General features: G+C 48.3%; 1 protein-coding gene across 1 annotated transcript in view; it reads left to right on the forward strand.

The window, feature by feature from the left end:
• The window catches only part of RHOBTB3 (Rho related BTB domain containing 3), a 93,625-nt gene extending 91,082 nt beyond the window's left edge, over positions 1–2,543 (forward strand). The window contains exon 12 of the mRNA XM_082243356.1: positions 2,235–2,543. Within this exon, the coding sequence (XP_082099482.1) occupies positions 2,235–2,350 (116 nt within the window). The 3' untranslated portion in view covers positions 2,351–2,543. The remainder of the gene's footprint in view (positions 1–2,234) is intronic.
• The last annotated feature ends 12,486 nt before the right edge of the window (positions 2,544–15,029 follow it).

Genomic DNA, 15,029 nt, shown 5'->3' on the forward strand with positions numbered 1-15,029 from the left:
CTTTAGACTATGCTCTGGACACAGACTCATTGCATGCTAAATGCCTGCTAACTCCCCTCCCCCTTCCTCTGTGAGTGCATTACTTATGTTTAATTTGAATTTATATTTACAATAAAGACATAACTTTACTATGAGGCCATTGGCGCCCCTCTCTTTCCCTTTTTTGCTCTCCACTAGCACCCCACAACAGCAGCATATACCCCATGTTCCAGGGCCACATGCGTTCTTCATTGCTCCCCACTCGGAATACTTTTGCCAATGAACACATCTTTAGTATACAGCAGGAGTCTCCAAAGTTTCAAAACAAAGAGCCAGTTTACTGCCCTTGAAACTTTAGGGGGGACAGTGGGAGAAGAAAATGCCCCAGCATATATGGGAGTAAACAATGCCATAGGCTTGGTGATCAGTAGGAGTTAAAAATGACATCATTAGTGTCAGTGGGAGGAACTGTGCCCCATTGTTGGTGTCAGTGGGAGAAATAATGCTCCATCTTTGGTGTTAGTAGGAGGAATAGTGCCCCAAGGGACAGATAAAGGCAAGCAAAGGGCCACATCTGGCTTACAGGCCACAGTTTGGAGATTCCTGGTCTATAGGTTTATCCACTCCACTAGTGCCCATTTTAGGTTATTTAGACCACTTTCTTTTTGTGACACTTTATGGGGGTAGGCAACTTATCATTTTGGCAGCCCGTAAGATTTGAAGGACTCTAAACCCAAGTTCTTCTTTTCATTCTACTTCTTCCCAGACTTTGACTGAGTGACTATGCATTTTCAATCTCTCTTTAGCCTTTGGGGAAGATTTACTAAAACTGATAAGTGCAAATTCTGGTGCAGCTGTGCATGGTAGCCAATCTGTTTCTAACTTTAGCTTGTTCAATTAGGTTTTGAGAAAAAAAACCTTGAAGCTGATTGGTTGCTTTTCAGAGATGTACCATATTCTGCACTCTCCAATTTTAGTGAATAAATCCCTTTAACGCTTTCTGCTTGTAATTGCCTGCATTATTGTTAGACTGACCATCTTTATGGTGTAAAGAAGTTGAGTCCATGCATTTGGGTTTACCAAAAATATATAAACTGTGGTACTGTCAATATCATGGTTTAGGTGTTATAGCAATCACAGTTTAGACAATTTACTCTACACAGCGAACCAAAAACTCTCCCTCTTTTCCTCGGAGGAGAAACATTGGAAAACCCTAGGGGATGCAAGGCCGATGATGCCATACTCAAAGTCCTCAGAGATGGGGAGCCCTGATCATGTCTACATACATAGCAACCACCCACCCAAAGAAACAACTTCATTCTCCTCAGGTCATCGCTACACTATGCCATAGCACAGAATGCACAATGTTGTTCTTTTTTTTCTGTAGAAAAACCCACCAATCACAAAGAGCATAGGCTGTGCAGGGAACCCCTTAAGAGGATTAATGATCTTTTTTTTTTAAATACAAGTGCTGGATGTGTATGGTGGGAGTGTTTGTTAAATCATTATTGGTTTTAGCTTACACTGGTAGCATATAGTGATAATGTGGAAATGCACCTATTTACTCTTCTCCAGGCTTTGGATGAGTGCAGGGCAGGCTGTTGCAGAGGCAATGGCAGATACTGTGTAGTAAAATCATGATGTTCTAAAGCAGCGTTTCTCAACTCCGGTCCTCAGGGTGCACTAACAGGCCAGGTTTGCAAGAAAACTGAAATGCATCACAGTTGATATAATTTGCTGCTCAGTGATTGCAGTATTCTAGTCTGCATCTCCCCAAGGTAATATTTAAAATCTGGCCTGTTAGTGTGCCCTGAGGACGGGAGTTGAGAAACACTGCTCTAAAGAACTGATGAAGCAGAGGTCTATTCAAGATTCCTTCACATGTCCCCTTTTATCAAAGAGAGTGTTCGAGAGGGTAAGGTTATCAATAGGGTTTCCAGTGCAAATTATTCCTTCTCCATTGAAATACTGAGCCAATATATCCTTTCCTCTGGTGATTTCTATACTGTCCATAGTGATGAGATGCAGATTTTCTTTTTTTTTAGTCTATAAAAACAAGATATTGCAGAGGGATTGTCAGAGGAGTCACTCCTTGGGTAACCAGATTGAATAAAAGTTCTTAGCTTTTATCATGCTGAAAACAGTCATGCCTAAGAAGCAGCCATGTCTAATTCCATTTGTACATCTTTCTTGATGTTAGACTTGCCTCTGCCTGTAAACAATCTGAGACCGCATTTTTTCTTTTTTTCATTCAGCTGAAGAACTGGAGTTTGTAGAAAAACACAGATGGCCTTCAAACTTTTACTTGAATCAGCTTGCAGAATATAGAAGATACATTCATTCCCCGAAACACAAATGTGTTGTTTTGTGAACAGAGCATGCCATGCATCCTGCACTAAATTATTAATGATCTTCAGGTCAAATCGGTTTTTTATATATATTTTTGCTATGAAGTTTAACACTTAACTGTAGTTACTATGGGATGTACAATTTATTATACTAGGCTGTATAAAAATAATAAAATATCTGCTGACCTTTTGCCTAATGCTGTTTGTTTCAAAGAAAGCTAATTTTTAAAAAAATTACCCTGATTTTGTAAAGCAGAGTTGTTTTTATTGCCTAGAAAATGGCAAGATATTTAAACAAAATGGCAAATGTTTCACAACTTTTTCAGTTTTTCAACTTTTTCTATTGTTAATAAAAGGGGATGTTTCTTGACTCCCTCATTAGACTTTTTCACAAATTTTACCTTAATCTGCCTTTTCTTGAAGTGCAAGTTCCCCTTTCATGAAGATTTTCAGAAAATCCAACTATGAAGTTCTAAATCCAATCAATAGTACGTACCATACCTCCTCCTTTTGGAAATGGTGAAGCCATTAGTTAAGCAGAAACTGTTGCACCCTAGGGTGGACTATGCCACGAGCAATAGCTACCAGATAAAGCCTTACTGTGTTATCTACCATGTTAAGTTGCATCGGGGTAACTTACCAACCTTTTGGGTTCTATTGGTCTATATTGGTATAAAGCAACATTGGAAAACACACTTTTCATACTGTTTTTATTATTTTTCCTTTTTGTATAATTTTGATATACCTCTCCGCCCCCCTCGTTGGAAAAAAAATATTGGCGTATAACACGTACCCATTGTTTGCACTATATTTTCAGGGGAAAAAACTGTGTGTTATACGCAGATAAATACGGTAATAAAGATGTATACAACGTGAACATTTGTGCCTGAAAAGTCAATTTTCTCTTTACAAATTGCTTTCCATTTAAAAATGGAGTTTGACCATTTCAAACAAGAGGAGCTTGTACTACTCATTGGATACAGAATTGCATAAGGGGATTTTCTGAAGATCTTCCTAAAAGGTGAACTTAGAAGTTTGTACCTAAACATTGAATAATTTTCAGCTAACCATCCCTTAGATGTGGGGGCTGTGCTAATTTTCTTTTGTAGTCCACAAGGAGTATGTTACGAGGCTGATTGAGCTGTGGGCTTCACCACCCAGGATTCCCTGCTCACAGAGGAGTGGAAAGCAGATTTTTCCTATTAAATTCTGGAGAGATCAGGGTTTTTTTTCCAGGTGAAAGCAGAGCACACAGACAGGCCGTTTAGACTTGCTCGTGCCCACCAGAGAGACTACTACAGTGGAGAGCAGCACAGGAAGCAGAGTGTACAGACCTGCTGCTGTGTCCAGAGCACCCAGTGAACAGAGAGACTGAGCCAGTGTATCTTGGGACCAGAGCTGGGAGACCCGTGCTATGTGTGCCTGTATTGGTGAGGACTGAGACTTCTGGGACGGCTGACCACCAAGCATATGGGACCAGACCTGTTACATGCCTGGAGTGGTGAGCAGAACTACAAAGCTTAATCCTTTGTAGCACACAGTTAACGCAATGGAGATTACTCTTAGCAGCTCATCAGGCATCCAATACACATTCTTAATGGGACAGCTTCAGGTGCACCACCTTATAGAAGGGCCCCAAAGAAAGCCTTCTAATACTGACAATTAGGTCAGGCACTTGTATTAACTTCTGGGGGTATACTCTTTTACCCACCCACCCACCCACTATTGGGGCCATATGCGTAGTGTGCACACAATCTTTATTTTTTTTTGGTTAGTTAAACTGTTACTTTCAACTCCATTTGCATCAGTTATAATTTGGTTTAGCACCAATACAGTTCAGTTGATTGCCCTCTTATGGGACAGTGTTCATGTTATCTTGTACAGCATCTTCAAAACTGTTCAATTGCCTGTTTATTAATTTATGCATTGTCATAATCCATCCTTTCAGTCTACCCTACAGTTTTTATGGCCTCTTTCTATGCATTGTTATAGAGTGGTAGCATACTATCATTTTAGTTAGATTAGTGCATCAGTTGGGTCCTTTTAACTTTGTGTCAATACAGAGAACCCATCATTTTCAGCAGCTCCTGTGGGGGTTAGTGCTGCACTTGGGCAAAATCAAATTACACGGTCATGCACTTAATAAAGATTGCTGTGCGGTCAGATCTGACAGCCATTTTAATTGAAAGCCAGCCATACATTATTACTAAGTAAATACTGTTGATTCAAGATAGTTACTTAAAAGCTATTATACCTTTTGCAAAAGAAAATATTTCATTTAAAAAAATTGGATTTTTGACTTACCATAAAATCCATTTCTCTGATGTTCATTGACGGAGACAACTCCTGATCTTCTTAACCATTGGGTAATACTGCCCCCTACAGGAGTAGGACACTAGGTAGAAAAAAGTCTGGCTACACCTATGGGCAGCCCAGGGGATATACTTCCTCCCTCTGCTATAGGTACTTAGTTTTGTTACAAGCAGTGTCAGAAGAATTACAACTCCACAGAGGGGTGGGTGCTGTGTCCGTCAATAAACATCAGAAAAACTGAATTTTTGTAAAATCTTACCTGTAAAATTCCTTTCTCTGAGTCCTCCGACAGTCGCCGCCTCTTCATATTCGTCACATATGGGGTATTAGACTTTGCTCCGAAGGAGTAGCTAGGCAACAGAATATGTTAACATTAAAGCTTTTAACATATCCCACCCTCAAGGGGTGGTCCCCTCAGTCAATACCCTCCTACTTCCTGCAACCATATCTCAGTTTCAGTGGAATAGCAGTAGAGTATACAACCAAACCCCAAAAGAGGGGCGGGGGCGGCGACTGTCGGAGGACTCAGAGAAAGGAATTTTACAGGTAAGATTTTACAAAAATTCCGTTTTCTCTTACGTCCTCCGACAGTCGCCGCCTCTTCATATTCGTCACATATGGGGACGTCCCAAAGCAGTGCAAACATGAGGGGTGGGAAACGCATCCGCGCCGAAAGGCAACGCAGTCTCCGCATCAAAGAAAGGAACCTTACCAAAGGAAGGAAACCAGCTGGGCTACAGGAAAAATAATTGCTCAACAGGAGCAACAACCCAGGAAAAGACAAATAACCAGGGGATAAAAAAAAACTTATCCCAACAGCCAGAGGTCCCCAACAAGGGACCCTAGGGAATTGCCGCACTAAGAACCTTGCGGCCAAAGGAAGCATCCGCCGATGCCTGAACATCTACTTTGTAGAATTTTGTGAAAGTGTGCACGGTCGACCAGGTCGCCGCCTTACACACCTGGGCTACAGAAGCCCCATGACGACAGGCCCAAGACGTACTCAGAGATCTAGTAGAGTGCGCCTTCACAGGCACAGGGGGAACCTTCCCCTGCAAAGCATAGGCCTGTTCAATGGTCTGCCTGATCCATTTGGCGATGGTAGAGGCCGACGCCGCCATGCCCTTCCGAGGACCCTCTGGAAGAACAAACAAGGAGTCCGTCTTTCGAAAAGACTCAGTCGATTTAAGGTAAACCCTAATCGCCCGAACAACATCCAAAGAATGTAGTCTCACCTCCTTAGGATGTTTAGGCTTCGCGCACAGCGAAGGCAAGACAATATCTTCATTAAGATGGAATTCCGAAACTCGCTTCGGAAGAAAAGAAGGATTAGGTCACAAGACCACCTTATCCAAATGAACAACCAGATACGGAGACTTGCAGGACAAAGCCGCCAGCTCCGACACTCTGCGAGCCGAAGTGATCGCAACCAAAAAGGCGACCTTTTTGGACAACATAGACAACGAGATCTCCCTGATCTGTTCAAAAGGAGCACGTTGTAACACAGATAGAACGAGATTCAAGTCCCAAGGGGGCAGAGGATCCCTCCTAGGAGGAACCAGATGCCGCACTCCCTGAACAAAAGTGCCAACCAAGGAGTTGGAAGCCACGGGACGTTGAAACAGAACGGCCAGCGCAGACACCTGACCCTTTATCGTAGCCAGCGCTAAACGCTGATCGACACCTGTTTGAAGGAAGGACAGCACTCGGGAAACCGAGTACGTGTGGGGTGAAAACCCCCTGGACTCACACCAGGCAAAATAGGCCTTCCAAGTACGGTAATAAACCTTCCCCGAGGAAGACTTCCTCGCGTTGATCAAGGTATGAACGACCTCTGGGGAGAGACCCTTCTCCTTTAGGACCTCAGTCACAACAGCCAGGCCGTCAAAGCCAGCGACTGTAAAGCAGGATGGTATATCGGCCCTTGAGACAGGAGATCGTCTCGAAGAGGCAGACGCCACGGGGAGTCGACCGCCAGATTCACGAGGTCTGCGTACCAGGACCGGCGAGGCCAGTCCGGTGCCACAAGAATCACCGTGCTGCGTTCCGAGTGTAACCTGCGAAGGAACCTGGACAGCAACTGAATCGGTGGAAACGCGTACATCAGCTTGTACTGATGCCACGGGGCCACTAACGCGTCCGACGCGTCTGCCCGAGGGTCGCGCGTCCTTGCCACGAACCTTCTCACCTTGTTGTTGAGACGAGACGCGAACAGGTCCACATCTGGAAGACCCCACTTCGCGCACAACATCTGGAAGACAGCCGGGTGGAGAGACCATTCCCCCTGATCCAGGGTCTGGCGACTCAGATAGTCCGCCTGCCAGTTCTCCACCCCCGGAATGTGCACCGCCGTTATCGCCGGGACAGGAGTCTCGGCCCAAGACAGAATGTCGGCCACTTCTCGAGCCGCTCGGGCACTCCTGGTGCCCCCTTGGTGGTCGATGTAGGCCACCGCCGTGGCATTGTCCATCTGCACCCGAACCGGGCAGCCCTGCAGCCGGTCCGTCCAGCGATGAAGACAGAGACTTATCGCACGCAATTCCAGAATGTTGATCGTAAGGGAGGACTCCCCCTCCGAACAAGTTCCCTGGGCGGACAGAACGCCCAGAACACCACCCCAGCCCGACAGGCTGGCATCCGTGGTGATCACCGTCCACGAGATAGGACGAAACAACTTGCCCCCGGACACCATCGGGGACTGGAGCCACCACAGAAGGTCTCTTCTGGTGCGATGACTCAACGAGATTTGAAGATCCAGAGATTGAGGTCGCCCGTCCCACATGGACAGGATCTCCGCTTGGAGACCCCGCGTGTGAAACTGGGCGAAGGGAATCGCCTCGAAGGCCGAGACCATCAATCCCAGACATCTCATGCACGTCCGCAGAGACGAGTGCGGAACGTCCCTGAGGGACCTGACTTCCTCCTGAAGAGTTCTGAGTTTGTCTTCCGGCAGGAAGACCTTCGCCTGCACCGAGTCCAGGATCATTCCCAGGTAGGGAAGACGAACCGACGGACTCAGTGTCGACTTTGGAAAATTTATCGTCCAACCAAACTCCTGCAGAGTTTGCATCGTGACAGACAGGTCCTTCTCCAGACCCTGGCTGGTCGCAGACCGAACCAGAATGTCGTCCAGATACCCCAGGACAGAAATGCCCTGGGCCCTCAATAATGCCAGAACCGGTGCAAGCACCTTGGTGAAGACCCGCGGAGCCGAGGTCAAAAGGCAACGCCACGAACTGGTAGTGATCCTCCGCAATGGCGAATCGAAGGTACCTCTGGTGACCCTCGAAAATGGGGATGTGAAGATACGCATCCTTCAAATCGATGGAGGCCATGAATTCCCCCGGAACCAGGGCAGCCACCACCGACCGCAGGGATTCCATGCGGAACTTGCGAACCCGCACAGAGCGGTTCAGAGCCTTCAAGTCCAGAATTGGACGAACCTTGCCCTCCTTCCTGGGCACGGTGAACAGATTGGAATAAAACCCCCGAAATCTGTCCCGATGAGGCACCGGAACCACCACTCCCTGAGCCCTCAGGTCCCGCACCGCCAGGTGTAGGTCCCGTAAACGCTCTGGAGACAGTTGAAGATTTGAGGGAAAAAATCTGCTCTCCGGCCAAGAGAGAAACTCGATCTTGTAACCAGATCGAACGATCTCCTGAACCCATCTGTCCCGCACGCGGGCCAACCAGGGTTGAAGAAAACCGAGCAAGCGTCCCCCCACCCCAAAACTGGGTGAGGGCACCCCTTCAGGCCGCACTGTTATGGGCTGCGGATCCGGAATGACCGGACTTCTGTTTCCCAGACCAGGGCTTCTTCTGAGAGCCTTGACCTTTGAACGGTTTGCCCTTGTAGTGCGACCGAAAGGCACGAAAGGACCCCTGAGGGGGCCGAAAATTAGCATGCTTCTTCCCAGAAGCCCCCTTAGCCTTGGGGAAATGGGGCAAGAGAGTGCTCTTACCTCCGGTGATCCCCTTAATCAACACATCCAAGGACTCCCCAAAAAGGCGAGACCCATCATAAGGCAGATTGGCTAAGGTCTTACGTGAAGATTGGTCCACCGACCAACATTTCAACCAAACCAGGCGGCGAGACAACACCGCCACGCTGTGCACACGTGCAGCCAACGGGACTAAGTCCAAGTCCGCATCACACAGATACATGACACCCTGGTGGATTTGATCCACCATATCCAGGGTCGCCGGCGAGGCCGAATCGGCCACTAGGACGCGCCTAAGCATCTGCGTCCAACTTGCGACAGCCTGGGCTGCCATAAGAGAGGCAAACAGAGCCTTAAGCATAGAACCCGTAACAGAATAAGTATGACGGGCAAGAGACTCCAATCTCCTATCTGTGGCATCACGGAACACTGGGGAATCCTCTGCAGGAATCGCAGTGGATTTGTTTAAAACCGCAATTGCGTGATCCACTGGGGGTGGCACACACCACCTTTCATCAGTGGAAGGCGAGAAAGGATAACGCAGCTTGAACCTACTTGGTACAGCAAAAGGTTTGCGTAGATTGCGCCATTGTTCCTTAACAGCGCGCTGAAAATCATCATTGCAGGGAAAAACCTGCGGCGTCCTGCGTTTTCTCTGCGTCCCATAAGCCGCCAAGGCAGCGGGGGGACACACTTCATCCTGCAAACGCAGCGTTTGTTTTATGGAAGCAATCAATTCATCCATGATTGCAAGCTCTTCAGGCGAGCCAGGGGGAGAATTATCAACCCCTTCAACTTCAGCCTCCACCTCGGACCCCACTAGATCCAGGGAGGAGCGGGACCCCGATAAGGAGGCCCCCGCCATAACAGCCCCATCACCTTCACCCTCAGAATCAGAGGAATGAGAAACTCTGGGTCTCTTAGTAGATTGAGCAGCCACCAGCATCTGCACCTGAGCAGCAAGGCCAGCCACAATAGTGGCTAAATCCCCCCCTGGGGGGGAAACAGCGGTCCCCTGGCTTTCCACCAAGGCGGTAGGAAATTTGCCCTCCTGAGAATCCATTGCCCCAATATCAAATGCCGGATAATAAAGGGTTAACTGCCCCTTTAACAAGCGCGGCGAGCGCAACCCACCGCACCACACACAAGCACAATGAGACCCCCACAGGGACAATAAAACTGACACAGGCAATGGATAAGAAGGATATAACCTGAGGAGACCCTCGCCGCTGCTGCTGCCTCGATCGGTGTATCCGGGAGAAGAGAAAGTGATGCGGCCAGGGCGCTCTATTAAAGCCTATGGGAGGCTACAAGAAAATGGCCGCCATGCATGTAGAACATGCGGCCGGAGCGAGTGTAGGCAAAATGGCGCCGTTTGGCGCCGAAACCGCCGCTCCACAGTACAGTAATGCACACGTTATCCATATATAAAAAAACATGGTAGATCGCCGCAGCGATCGCTGTATAGTGCCCAAACATGCCACAAAACATGCCCCACAGCACACAGCTTCTCACACTGACAAGGCTGACACACACAGTGTCACACAGCTCCCCCCCCCCCCCCCCCCCTTGCAGCCCACAGCATGCAGCCGAGTGATAGGGAGACAAACAGTGAGAACAGAGGCAGGTTACACAGTCCCAGACTGACACCCCCCCAGACAGACAGGTCCCCACATAGATACACTTACCTCACAATGGCGTGGGGGATCCGCACAGGCGAAAAAGCCGCTGCACATGAGGCAGGGAGAGTCGCATACAAGACGCACAGAATGGGGATTAAGAAACTGCACAGCGTCCAGTGAGGTAGCCACCTCACCAATCATCCCTGCACCGAACAGGGATGGGTCGTTCACTGTGCCAGGAGCGTTACCTGGCTGAACGCTCGATGGCAGGCTGGGAAGCCACTGACCCACGACCTGCGACCAGGGGGATCAGCCCGAGACCCAGCCCGCATGATCCTCTTCATCAGAAGAACTAACTAATGCTGACAAAAAGAACAGCTAAGTAAAGGTAGAGAGAAAACTCAAACAAAAAATCAAAAAAGAAGAAAGAGTCTGGGGCACAAAGCCCCAGCACAGAGAGAGCCAGCCACTCCTGACAAGCTAGACATTGAAACTGAGATATGGTTGCAGGAAGTAGGAGGGTATTGACTGAGAGGACCACCCCTTGAGGGTGGGATATGTTAAAAGCTTTAATGTTAACATATTCTGTTGCCTAGCTACTCCTTCGGAGCAAAGTCTAATACCCCATATGTGACGAATATGAAGAGGCGGCGACTGTCGGAGGACGTAAGAGAAAATGGATTTTACGGTAAATCAAAAATCCCATTTTCTCTTTCGTTCACTGACGGACACAGCTTCTGATCTTCATAACCATTGGGACGTCCCAAAGCAGTGTTAAACATGAGGGATGCGAACAGCAAAAAAGAAAAATTCCCAAGGCTAACTATAGCGAACCAGGTAAACCGGAGCTCAACCAAAACAACTGAAGCTCACCTGAAAAAAACAATACACCCTCAAAGAGGACCAGGTCTTCTAAACAGCAGCCTGCAAAACCTTGTGGCCAAATGAAGCATCCGCAGATGCCAACACATCCACTTTATAGAAGTTTGTGAAAGTGTGCACTGATGACCAGATGGCCAGCTTGAAACCTGCGTCACTGACGACTGATGACAGAAGGCTCAGGAGGCACTGAGCGTCCAAGTAGAGTGCGCCTTGACAGGGAAAGAAGGAACCTGACCCTTGATGGAATAGGCCTGAATCACCATCTGTCTGATCCATCTGGAAATGGTCACAGAGAAAGCGGACAACCCTTTCCGAGGCCCATCTGTAAGCACAAATAGTGAGTCTGACCAGGGGCGTACCTAGAGCATTTGGCACCCAGGGCGGATCCTATATCCGGACCCCTCCCCAGGTGGACAGGTAACACACCGCACATCGCTGTGTCATCAAGTGACGTTGTGTGTAGCGCCTCCGCACAATGCAGCCCGGAACCTGAAAGATTCCTCCTCCCTCTTCTCCCCTGTGGCCAGGCCCCTCCTCCTCTGCAAAAACGGCGCAGACTGACCTGAGGCACCAGACAGAAATACATGTAACTGGCAGTGGCATAGTTACTACGTATGTGCTACTGCCAGTGCCATCACTAGGGTTGCTGTTACCTGGTGCAGTAAAACACGGTGTCACTCCCCAACCCCCCCCCCCCCAAAAAAAAAATGATTTTCCTGTTTTCTGAAAGTGCGCCAAAGATGCAGCATGGAGGACTTTTGGTGCTATATCAGAAAATGCAGAAAAAAACACGCAACCTAATAGAAATCTATAGGACTGCAGGTATAACTGCAGGTAAAATGTAGAAAGACCCCCTTTACATTACACAGCCCCCGTACCCCTGGACCCACTTTACATTACACAGCCCCAGTACCTCTGAACCCCTTTACATTACACAGACCCCTTCACATTACACAGCCCCCGTACCTCTGGACCCCTTTACATTACACAGCCCCCGTACCTCTGGACCCCTTTACATTACACAGCCCCCCGTACTTCTGGACCCCTTCACATAACACAGCCCCCGTACCTCTAGACCCCTTTACATTACACAGCCCCTGTACTCCTTTACATTACACAGCCCCCCACACCTATGTACCCCTTTACATAACAGCCCCCCCACACCTATGTACCCCTTTACATTACACAGCCCCCCCACACCTCTGAACCATTGTACATTACACACCGCCCCCATGGGCCCAATATTACACAGCCCCCCCATTAACCCCTTTACATTACACAGGCCCCCCCATGGGCCCCTTTTCATTACACAGGCCCCCCCATGGGCCCCTATACATTACACCACCCCCATAGACCCAATTGCATTACACACCCCCTTCATGGGCCCCTTTTCATTACACAGCCACCCCCATGGACCCATTTACATTATACAGCCCCCCATGGGCCCCCTTTACTTTACACAGCCCCTCCCAGCTCTCCCCTTCCTACCTTATTAGGACATGCAGAGTGGGAGACACAGGAGAGCAGAACAAGGAATAGGAGACACTGAGGCAGAATGGAAGAAAAAGAACCATCAGCCCTGAATAAGCAGCGGGGGCTGCCGGAGTTAACTTTGCAAGGTAAATGAGCAGGTGATTGGTTGCTAGAGCACCAGCTGTTTATTCAGTGCCAGTTATTCGCTATCTCCCGTTCTGCCTCAGTTCCTCCTGCTCCTTGCTTTGCTCTCCTGTGTTAGGGAGAGGCAGAGGCAGTCTGGCAACCAGGCCTGGGTGTCACCCTGGTGCGCCCTGACACTTCCCAATGTGTGGCACCTGGGACGGGACGGACCGCCCCTCCATCCCCCCCCCTGTTTGTACACCACTGAGTCTGACTTCCTAAAAGACTCCGTAGCTGCCAGGTACACCGTAATTGCCCAGACCACATCCAAGGCATGCAACCCTTCGGATGTTTAGGCCTGGAACACAGGGAAGGCAACACAGTGTCTTCATTCAAATGAAAATCAGAAAACCTTTGGAAGGAACGACGGACAGGGACGAAGAATCACCTAATCTCTGTGAACCACTAAGGTGAACTTTAGGTTAATGCCGCCAATTCCGACACCCTGCACGCAAAAGTGATAGCCACTAAGAAGTCCACCTTCTGGGACAGCGTAAGCAGGGGAGTCTCCCAAAGATTCTCAAAAGGAGGCTTCTGAAGGACTGAGAGCAGCAAATTAGGGTCCCATGGCGGCAACTAGAGGCGCCAAGTGCCTGACTCCCTGAAGGATGGTGGCATTCCTGGAATCAGGCTTAGTATTCAATCCTATAGAGAGCAGCGGCACCCTGGCAGATAGCTCTGATGACGGTGTAGTGGTCCCTGCTAAGGTCAGGCGTACCCGTCCCTGTTCTTCTGTTGCTGAGGTGCAACAACCGCATGACTCTCGTATGCAGCAGAGTGTCGGTACTTGTGCTGCTCAAACTTCTGGTGAACTGGCCAGCACCAACGGCCTAGTAAACCCTGGTCGTAGACAAACCAGCACTGCAGTATTACTTGGTGATGTGGGGAGTCCCATAAGTGCAGTTCAAGCTGGTGTGGTGGCTAGCACAAGTAGTGGCCTGCAGCCACCAAGAATTTGAATGCAGGCCCGTAGAGCACATAGTACTTTTCCCCCTGTGCAAATCCTGATTGGCAGCCCACAGATTCTGCAGCGCCCGTACTCCCCCCCCCCCCCCCATTCACTGGCCAACCTGGAATTCAGGTGGAAACAGCCAATTTTACTCCCCTTGATTGTTGTTGAGCTGTTTTTCATGGAAGATGTGTACAGATCTATTGTGGACCAAAGCAATTTGTATGCTAATCAATTTATCGTGGCAAATCTAAATTTGACTCTTGCCAGACATTTTGGCTGGAAACCTAGAACTGTTTCCGAATTAAAAACCTTTCTGGGCCTATCCCTCAACATGGGCATTACAAAAAAGAATAAGTTGTGGTCATATTCATCCACTGACCCAATTCATCATATGCCCGTGTTCTCTTCTGCCATGGCCAGGGCTCGATACGAGCAAATATATTGCGGTTCATGCACTTCAGTGACAATGAACTCTGTCGTCCTAGGGGGTGACCCTGGATATGACCGACACCACAAACTTTGGCCCCTCGTAAACCACTTCAATCAAATATTTGCAGCTTTGTTTATCCCCCCAAAAAGAAGTCTGCAATGACAAGTCCCTGATTAAGTTTTCTCGCCGCCTTGCTTTCAAACAGTTTCTCCCCAGCAAGCGTGCCAGATATAGGGTCAAGATGTATAAGCTCTGTGACAGGGACAAGGCTATACATGTAGTTTTATGGTTTACGTGGGAAAAGATAGCAATGCAGAGCCCCCCCAACTGCCCAGACTACATAGGGAGCAGCAGCAAGATTGTTTCGGACTTGGTGTCACCCTTATTCGGAAAGGGGTACCATTTATACGTGGACAACTTCTATACAAGTGTGCCACTTTTTAGACACCTCTTTCAATTAGGAATCGGCACATGTGGCACCGTGCAATCTAATCGCCGGGGCTTCCCCCAACAGCTTGTAACTGCCCCACTTAGTCAGGGGGAGAGAGCCTGCCTGAGGTGCAATGAATTGCTTGCATTAAAGTGGAGGGACAAACAAAAAGTTTTTGTTCTGTCTTCCATTCACGCAGACAATGCAGTCCAAATTACACGACTGGGGTTGTTGAGAAGCCGCTTTGTGTCCACGACTACAACCGTAAAATCGGAGGGGTGGACTTCAACAACTAGATGATGGGGCAATACTTAATTGCCCATAAGGCCAGATGCTGGTACAAAAAAGTGTCTGTATATGCATTCCAATTGGCTCTTTTTAACGCTTATGTACTACAAAAAAACATCTGGAAGAAGTGGATCCTTCATAAAATTTCAGGAAGAGACCATCACAGCCCTTCTGTATCCAGAAGGTGC

The sequence above is a fragment of the Pelophylax lessonae genome (assembly GCF_965119305.1).
Source record: "Pelophylax lessonae genome assembly, chromosome: 1".
NCBI lineage: Eukaryota > Metazoa > Chordata > Amphibia > Anura > Ranidae > Pelophylax > Pelophylax lessonae.